This window comes from Chanos chanos, chromosome 2, assembly GCF_902362185.1.
Source record: "Chanos chanos chromosome 2, fChaCha1.1, whole genome shotgun sequence".
Lineage (NCBI taxonomy): Eukaryota > Metazoa > Chordata > Actinopteri > Gonorynchiformes > Chanidae > Chanos > Chanos chanos.
The window spans coordinates 8,896,343-8,905,674 of record NC_044496.1 but is presented as its reverse complement, the minus strand read 5'-3'; the positions used below and the strand labels follow the sequence as shown (position 1 = coordinate 8,905,674).

The window sequence follows — 9,332 nt, the reverse complement described above, 5'->3', positions numbered from 1 at the left end:
ACCACTAGAGGGCAGTCTCACCCCATCCAAGCAAAAGGAGATCAAACATTGATGTCACAGCGCCTGTCACTTTAAGGCAACTATAACCTCATCCAGTAACATAAGATCAACACTGGCTGACCCAAACCTCATACCAATATCCTCAGAGCATGTTCCATTTAACCATGAGTTGTGGCAAATACAACTAATTTCACATATGGGAGATAGGAAAAGAGTATTATAGCTTCTAACCCATCCTGAGAAACCAGACTCCTGGAGTGTTCTTGATTAGTTTGGGCTTTTCAGTTCTGCTTTCTGTGTCTGAAAGCCGCAGAGAGAGACGAGGGAAGGGGAGAGAGAGAGAGAGAGAGAGAAAGAGAGAGAAGGAGAGATGGAAGAGGGAGATACTTGCTCCTTTTTTTACTCATGAGATGTAGTTCTCGGGGCATTAAAAGAGAAAGTGTATCCATAACCGTGAGTGCACGCAGGACAACTATAAGAGAACAGAGGGGTTACACCAGGCCAATGCTGAGGGGCTCCCAGGTTTTATCTTTGACGCGCTACCTGGCTCATTTAGGCGTGAAATGAGGAACAGATAAACGAGAATCCATTACTCGCTCTCACAGAGCTAATCTCTCTCAGCTTGCATGGATTCAGTCTTCACTCCTTCATCAAGAAAGATTTTGTGGGCCCACCCCCCCCCCCTCCCTCCCCTCCACGAGCATTCCTACTGCATACCTCACACTGTATGATTAATGTTTAGTCATACATTAAAGCCATCAAAGGCAATTCTGTCTTAAGGGACTTTGATAAGCTGCGTATGGGGCACATTTTTCCCTCCATACACATTAAACCTGCAAATACAATTAGAACTAAGTTTCTGAGAAAGTCTTGCTTGAGTTAGAACAAAATACATTCTTGCACAAGGAATCAGCCGATGATAGCCTTCAGTATGTTGAAAACTGCATTATACTACTGGAGTAATGAACTGGAATCATAAAATAAATACTGATACTGCTTTTCTGGGGGGGGGGGGGGGGTAGTTGTTCTCCACCATACCCTGTTTGTGTGTTTACTTTATCAACAACAACAACCCACGTTATCTTCATCACGCTCAACACCAGCATACAGGAAGGAGAAGTCTAAATGGTCCTTTCTAAGTGTACTGGACCACAGCAATGGTTTGAATGCTCTGAATGACATTAGGTTGTGAGATAGGGTCAGTCGTGCTGTCGGGGTTTAACACACAAACTCCTGTCTCATGCGAATGATCTGTAGTAGGGCTGCCTGGACGTCTTCATCCATGTGGCCCTGTAAGACACAGTCAGCAATGTCAGACAGCTCATGAACGCAACAAACAAACTGCCCCAAATAAGATGAATTAACTGCTAGGGTAAATCTCTTCCTAAACACAACAAACAGCTCAAGCACAATTAACTGTTCAGATTAAAACAAACAAACAAACAAACAAACAAACAATAAACGGAGTTAAATCAACAGTTGTTGTCAGTGTTCAGTCAGCTCAGGCAGTGGACCAAAGTTTTACCAATTAACGTTCAGTTCACTCCTAACTTACAATTCATGAACTCTTAACCATTTTGTAAATCCAGTTTCAGCCAGTTTGGGCTCACACATTCTTGTACTCAGCAAGGGTTGAGTAGACTAGCTCAGCATAAGAACAGGAGCCTGTCTGTCTGCACATATGACCCAAGCTAAACCCAGGGAACACAACAACGCATTTCATTGTACTGAAACACACACACACACACTCTCATTACCTGTGCCGCACTGAGGAGATGGGTTCGATAAATTGAAATCACCTCTCTGTGTTGCCTCTCAGCATCCTGTGTGAACAGAGAACGTGAACATAAAATCAGAGACTTTGTGTGCTTGTGTGTGTGCATGTGCATGTGTGTGTGTGTGTGTGTGTGTGAGACAGAGACAGAGAGAGAGATTCATTATCCTCATGTCTTATAAACCATAGAGAAAAGAGGGCTGACCCAGCAGAAACAGGCCTTTCTTAGTCTTGCGCTCCCTTTTTCTCTCACCCGCCTCTAAAAGAGGTGAGAGATATTTATTCTCTCTGTCTCCCCATTTTAAAACATTTCAAATAGGGTCAGCCAGACCTGCCAGCCTCAATGAGACCAGAGACTACACATGGACTACAGCATAACAACTCAATCTCCACTGTGAAACTTCATTTAACGGAAGCAAAAAGAAAAAAAGAAAATCAGCCCACCATTTTGTGTACTCCGAAATTCTGCTGAAATCAAACCTTAAGTCCAACAAAGTACCAGATTAAAAAAAATGTACAGGTACTAAAGCAGCATGGAAGGCTTTGGTATAAGGAGATTATTTCATCCTCTCTGCTTTGATGGATCACTGCTTTCAGTGTTTTTTAACAAAAGACTTTGGCCTCCACTGTAGTTGTGTGAGAGCCTCTGGTACAAAGGTCTTAAAATGTCTTTTTAAGTCTCAAAAATGGGAAGTTCAAAAATCCCACCCAAAGTGTGTACCTCATCTATATCTTAGGGCATGTAGAACAGAATGTTTGGTTTTTTTTAATAGATGAAGATTCACTCCGGATTGTTGTGAAGAAAGTCGTGTCAAACAACTCAAGGAACTTGCACTGATGAGGACAGTAAGTACGTTCAGAATAAACAGTTGTATAATCTACTTCTGCTGCACGGGCACTATTGAGTACTGTACGGTTTGTGGAGGTCACCTTAAATGCAATTCTTTTCATGTGTACTTCACATCCTTCTTTGCTATTTACACTGTTATTGTTCGTTTAAAAAATCACAACTATGTTCCCATAAACAAGGAGCACTTCTCTAGGGGACAACTTGGCTATGTGTGGCTATGCTTGGCTGTGCAGTTAAAGACCTGACATAACAAAGGGTTATTTGAGGGCTAAGAGGGGGGACACGTGTGTGTCTGTGTGTAGTAGAGTTTTTTTAGTACTGTAATACTCACAGCCAGCTGCTGCTGCAGGCTCTTGACTTGGGCCTGGAGTGTGTCAATATGTTGCGTCTGTCTCTTGTTGGGCGTGTTGCCAGCGTAGGCCAGTTGGGACAGACCATTCAGAGCCTGCTTCAACCTCTCAACGTCTGCCAACAGCTCTGTGATCTGAAGCACACACACACACACACACACACACACACACAGAGCAGTGTTTCAATAAGAATACACATCTCCACAGTGCATTGCTGTTGCTATACAGGGTCATCGGATTTCAAATCTGATGTTAAACATGAACCTCAGTGCCACATAATTTACCATTCCTTTTAAAAGCTTCCAGTTATGACTTCATTAATGAGTATATAGGTTAAGATGACAGAGACACATTTGGAATAATGGCCATAAACAAAATAGCTTTTCTCACCCTCTTATCTTTGGCCTCAGTCTGTTCAGAGGATGTCTGGATCCTCCTCTGTAGGTCTCCGATGGTACTGAGCGAGTCGTCATACCTGTCCTTCAGTTCTCTGATCTCCCTCTCAATGGAGGTACTCTTTGTCTGCAGAGACTGCGTCTCTGACCTGGCTCTGTTCTCATCTTCTCTGGCCTGGGCCGCTTCCCTGTGCAGCTCCTCATACTGCTCCTCCAGACTTGACAGTCGATCGCAAAGGTCGCTTACTTCCTCCTCTAACCTCTGTTTCTCAGCTTGGAGCTCAGCCATTTGACTCGTTTGTTTGCGGAGGTCTTCCAGTGCTTGGGTGGCTTGTAGGAGCTCTGTCTGAAGAGCAGCTACATCTTCTGCTCTCTGAGCACTACTCTCCTCTTCCTCTCTGAGGGATAACTGGAGTTGGGCCACCTCTTTCTCCAGTGCTTCCTTAGCCTGGAGGTGATCACCCACCAGGGCAGGACTGGAGAGATGGTTCTGTAGTTCTGACTCCAGGTCCTTCACACGTTGGACCTCCAACCTGTGGGCCTCACGTAGTCGCTCACATTCCACCTGCACTTCCTGGATACTTCCAGTCAGTGTACTCTGCATGGCTTGGAACTGCTCCAACCTCACATTCTCATTCTCGAGCTTCTGTTTTAAGCTCTGGATCTCGCCATCACACAGAGCGTTACGTTCCTCCAGCTCTGCTCTCTGCACGGTCACCTCCTTGTACTGCTGCTCCAGGTCCACCAGCTTCAAACTTAACTCCTCCATCTTACTCTTGTACCTGGTCTCCATCTCTCTGTACTCCTCACTGGACACAAAGCCAGACTCCATGGCCATCATCAGCTTCTCTTTCTCCATTCTCTGTTGTTCGCCTTCAATCTTTTCATGGTTGTATTTCTCCTGCATCTCATCAAGCTTTTCCACCATGTCTTTTAAAGCAGTGTTGAAAGAGTTTTCTTTGTCCACCATGACACTGACTGGGACAAACTTGGAGTTGATAGCCTCCTGTATTGTGTCCAGTTCTTTCTTCTGTGCTTCAATCTCCTGATGGAGTTTGACCATGTTGTCTTGAGAGGTCTGATATTTGGATAAGGCCTCCTTAGCTCTACCCTCTGCCTCTGATAAAGCATTGGTCAACTTGCTTTTCATTATCTCATGGTCCATCAGGCTGATGTAGTCCTTTTCTAATTTAGTCCGCACTTTCTCAAACTGTTCTTTCAACGTAGCATTACCCTCTTTCACCTTCCTTAACTCTTCCTCTCTTACTTTCTCATCTTCCTCCATCTTGGCAATTTCAGCTCTGGCTTTCTCCAAGACTTCAGTCAATTCAGCTCTCATGTTCTCGTGCTCTTCCTTTGTTACAAACTCTCCCTGTAAGCTCTGTTTCAGTGACATATTCTCAGTCACCACATTGTCCAGCTCGCTCTCCTTATCTTCATACTTCTGCTGAAGGCTCTTGAGCTCCTTCTCCAGTTCTGCGTTACGAGACAACAATGCAGCCATCTCGTTCTCAAATCTCTCACTGGGGATGTAAGTGCTCTTCAGGTTGGTCATATTCTCACACAGCGAGGCCTTTTCTTCCTTCAGTTTTATGAGCTCCTCCTCAAACTGAGAGCTCCTTTCAGTCACTTCTGCAAGTTTCTCCTTAAGTTTTTCAACAGTATGGAGAAGAGAAGTCTTCTCCTCCTCATGGAACTCAAGGGGTATAAACTGTGTTTGAAGCTTCTTGCTCAGGTCTTGCAGCTCCTCTTGGAGGATCTCCTTCTCCTCTTCGCTGTCCTGCACCTCACGGATCAGTGCCTGGCTCTTGGAGGTGACATCAGCAAGCTTTTTCTTCAGGGCAGTATTCTGTTCCTCAAGAGCGGCCTTCACTCTCTCATGTTCCTGCAGGGAGACACCATCCTGATTGTCCATCTCCCTGTGGAGCTCTGCCACCTCTTCAAGAACCCGGTCATAGTCTTCTCTCAGCTCTGCCAGCTGCTTCTCCTTCTCATCTACAGCATTGGTTAAAAGGTTCTTCATGTTGTCAAATTTCTCTCCTGGTACCACGGATGCCAGCCTTGCTTCCAACTCCTTGGTGTGAGCTTCCATGACTATAAGGGTATCTGCCATTTCTTCATGCTCTTCCTTCAAAGCATGCAATTCTGCAGTCAGCCTCTCTGCTTCCACAGCCAGAAGCCCTTCACTCTTCTTATACTCCTCCAAGGCTTTCTCACTCTGTTTCAAGTGGTTTCTCAAACGGCCTACCTCGTCCGAAGCCCCCTCATATTTGGCCTTAACATCGTTTAGCTGTGCTTTGAGGTCATCCACCATCTGGTTGCCCAGGTGTTCCTTCACGGCCACCACGTGAGCCTGCAGCTGTTTCACCTTGGCCTCCGAGTCCATCATCCTCTTCTGAACATCTCCAAGGGCTGCCTCTAACTCTTGGATTTGCCGGTCAGCCTCACGTTTGGTGGCATCGTGGCTCTGAGCCAGCTCCTCGTAGTCTTGAGTCTTCCTGGCCAGTGCCACCTGGAGTCTGCCCACTTCCTCCTCTGCTGTTTGCTGTCGTTTCCGAGTGTTCTCTAGCTCCACGCGTAATATATTCGACTCATCGGAAGACCCTGCCACAGACCGGGAAAATTCCAGAGGTCGAGATAGGGATGGTGATGATGGCTGGTGGGTCTGCATCAGACAGAGAACAAGTTTCTAGAAATGTAGCCAAATCTTAACATCATGTTATGTACTGAACTCAGTTTTGACTCTAAAGGTTTAGACATAAAGCAATAACAATCTAAAGTGTCACAGTTTGAAAGACTACATGCCTATATCTATAGTCAAAATACAGATCACATCACTGTCAGCTTTTTCTCTCATTATTCAGATACACAGTAACCTTTGTGAGATTAATGAAAAATATGTGAATACATAAATAAGCAAAATCTCACAGTGTAACACCAAAATTGCATCATCCACAATTTCATATTGATCCCAAATAGAGGGAGTGCCTTGAGAGATTAAAACTAATAAATCACAAACCTCCCTCTCCCAACCTGCAAGCTAAGGATGAAATGGGAGTTGGGGAGCTTATTTGGATGGCATTGCCTTCTCTAAGCCTGCTACAGCTGAGTCAGACCAGACCTCACGTCTTACTGAACTGCAGTATTCAGTTTCACATCCAAAAGTTTAACCGTTAAGCAGGATACAATATATGACCTTCAAACCATGTTCTTCTCTCTCTCTCTCTCTCTCTCTTTGGAAATGAAGATTTAGGAGGCTTACTTGTGCTGAATCCAAGCTGAGAGACTGTCTGACAAGAAGGTTTTCTTTCCCTGTAAAACACCATCATAATTACACTCATAATTATCATCCCCAATCACGAAGCTTGCCAAGCTTGGTTTGTTTCTGTAATTAATGTCACATTGCTAATTAATCTCCAACAGCATTTAAGTCTTGCTAAGGTACAAATTTCTGCTGTCATTTCAGAGACCTGCTTACCTTTAATAACAGACTGTCCAGAGTAATCTCCCTGTGCAAAACCAAAAAAAAAAATAAAATAAAAAATGCAGATTTATTCATTAGTATCACAAAGTTTGATGATTAGTTGCTGGATTGACTTCAGAGGGCTCAGAATCTTTGATGAGCAGATGCCAACATTAGCCCTGGTCACTCACCAGGTGGCTTCGCAGCTGAACCTTCACTGTTTCAATTCCTCGAGCCCCATCCTCCCTCTCTTTGACTGACAGCTGCTGTTTCAGCTTTTCTCTCTGAATGAGATTGAGATAACGAGAGGGGCTGATGTAAAAGCAACCTGGCTGATACACACTGTGATATTCTATAAACAAACATACTATTTTACTCTGTTAATGCAATCATCAACCATTTTAGTGCGATATTTGTAGCTCGTTGTTATAAAATACCATTATAAGAAAGTGTAAAGCTGTAAAAGAAAAAAAAAATTATTTATAAGAGGATTGTGAATGCATCATTAAATTTACAAGAGGTTACAATGGCTTACATCAAACAATGATGCATTACCATTGCCTTGAGTGAGCTATTATCATTATGAGTCAATATCACTGACCATATATAGGAGAAGCAAGGGCAAAACCAGAGATTATTAATTCACCAATCTCTATGACAACATTCAAATTACCTCCTTCTGAATGTCTTGGGCAGCTGATTTCTCCTGCAGTTGACAGAGCAAATTGGAATAGAGAGGGGCACATAATAAGGACAAATACAGTAAACACATCATTGTAGAGGACAGAAGTGATCCATTCCATAGCAGATAACACTGTGTGTGGGTACCTGGTTGAGTTGCTGCTGTAATAAGTTGACTTGGTCTTGTAGAGCTCTCTTCTCCTGATGAAATTTCCTCAAAGACTCCTGCTGACTCTCATTCTGCCTCTCCAAGTCCTGTAACACACACACACACATATATATATATATATATATATATATATATATATATATATATATGTATATACACAGATTCGGTTTTGAGCTGTTGATTCAGACAATGCAGGTGACGTTTTCATTCAGTCCTCACTGGACAAAAGAAACAAGCATGGAGCACCACCACAGATTAAAATATTATTAGTATTAAAATATGCAAATGAAATCTTTTGAAATCTTTTATTTCAAAATGTTACGTTTTCCTTCTTTTTGTTATGTATAGTGGTTGACTCTCATTGAAGCCACATACTAAAATGAAGGTACAGAGTCAGGATAAATTATTCATCTTTCGATTTAACTACGCAGTTTAAGAAAAAACATTACATCACATGTGTCTGAGTCTGTAAGGATGTGACTTACATGTATGATTTGATCCCTGTTTGTTGCTGCCTCTGCATTCATCTCCACAGACTGCTGTAGAGAGAGGTCAACAACACACGTCACCTCAGCACAAACACTATCTACACCATCATAATGTTCTGCACAGGAACGAAAATAGCAAAACACAGTTCAGTGGTGTACTTTTGTGTAAAATCTTTGCTTCAGAATAGCGTAGTATTGCTAGCACTCCGACTCTCAGCATCTGAGGTGCTCTTGGGTCCCTGGCATCTCTCAGTTAGCGCCGTCACTTATATCCCCCAACACTAGATGGCAGTAGCATTCAACTGTAAAACGTACTGGCCCCATATTACAGCGGTGGTTATTTACCATAAGAGAAATCCTCAGTGAACCCTAATGTTTAATAACAAAACAACCGTGCTGCCATTCAGATTAGGAGACAGAACTAATTAAGCTTTATAAACAAGAGATGCCATGTGCAAAATTAAGGTCCTGGGGTGCTGGATGAGTGAAAGCATTTTAAAATGTAGCTTCGCCCTAACAGTGCATAGTCCTTCAGAATTACAAAATGCTTTTTTTTTTCCAGCCTCATTCTCCTGCAAGTGTTCACAACGCTTATCAAATGATACACAAAAATGAAATCTCTTATTAACTTCACGCCGAAATATTCGAGGCTGTAGAAGGTAAGCGTGATGGATGTCAGCTCTCTGTGCTAGACTACAGCCCAGAGCAAGTGAAATAGGTGATTCCATAAAGAAAAAAAGTGGAAATGGTTGTATTAGCTGAGAATGTGCAGCCGGATTATATAAACAAGACTGCCGTTACACAGAAGGACAGATTACGCAGAAAAAAAAAAATGGAGAAAATGGAATGTCTTCATTTCTCTTCCCTGTGTTTTTGTTTTCTGTCTGGACAAGTGCAAGAGGAGAGAATCTTTTTTTCATTCTGACTTATTACCTGTCTCTTCTTCTGTTCCATTCTCGCAGCTTCTTTCACTGTGAATACAAACATAGAGAGCACAAGATGTAATCATCAATTTATAAGCTGCCTCAAAGTGAAACACTGTGACTGTGAATGTGTTTATTTGAAGAGTTCAGATAGGGGCTGGGATGTTTGCTGAAGCAGACAAAAATTCGCTGTGTTGATTCTGCGGCAACGACACCGCACTTGATCAAATTTAATAAGA

At 42.9% G+C, this 9,332-nt stretch overlaps 1 protein-coding gene across 1 annotated transcript in view; it reads right to left on the bottom strand.

Moving 5' to 3' along the window:
• Positions 1-1,211: 1,211 nt before the first annotated feature.
• uacab (uveal autoantigen with coiled-coil domains and ankyrin repeats b) overlaps positions 1,212-9,332 on the bottom strand; it is a 35,498-nt gene continuing 27,377 nt past the window's right edge. Inside the window, exons 9-19 of the mRNA XM_030794165.1 lie at positions 9,104-9,141; positions 8,168-8,221; positions 7,661-7,768; positions 7,506-7,538; positions 7,024-7,116; positions 6,848-6,878; positions 6,632-6,681; positions 3,365-6,034; positions 2,956-3,108; positions 1,758-1,823; positions 1,212-1,290 (exon numbers count right to left, since the gene is read on the bottom strand). Of these exons, the coding sequence (XP_030650025.1) occupies positions 1,219-1,290; positions 1,758-1,823; positions 2,956-3,108; positions 3,365-6,034; positions 6,632-6,681; positions 6,848-6,878; positions 7,024-7,116; positions 7,506-7,538; positions 7,661-7,768; positions 8,168-8,221; positions 9,104-9,141 (3,368 nt within the window). The 3' untranslated portion in view covers positions 1,212-1,218. The remainder of the gene's footprint in view (positions 1,291-1,757; positions 1,824-2,955; positions 3,109-3,364; positions 6,035-6,631; positions 6,682-6,847; positions 6,879-7,023; positions 7,117-7,505; positions 7,539-7,660; positions 7,769-8,167; positions 8,222-9,103; positions 9,142-9,332) is intronic.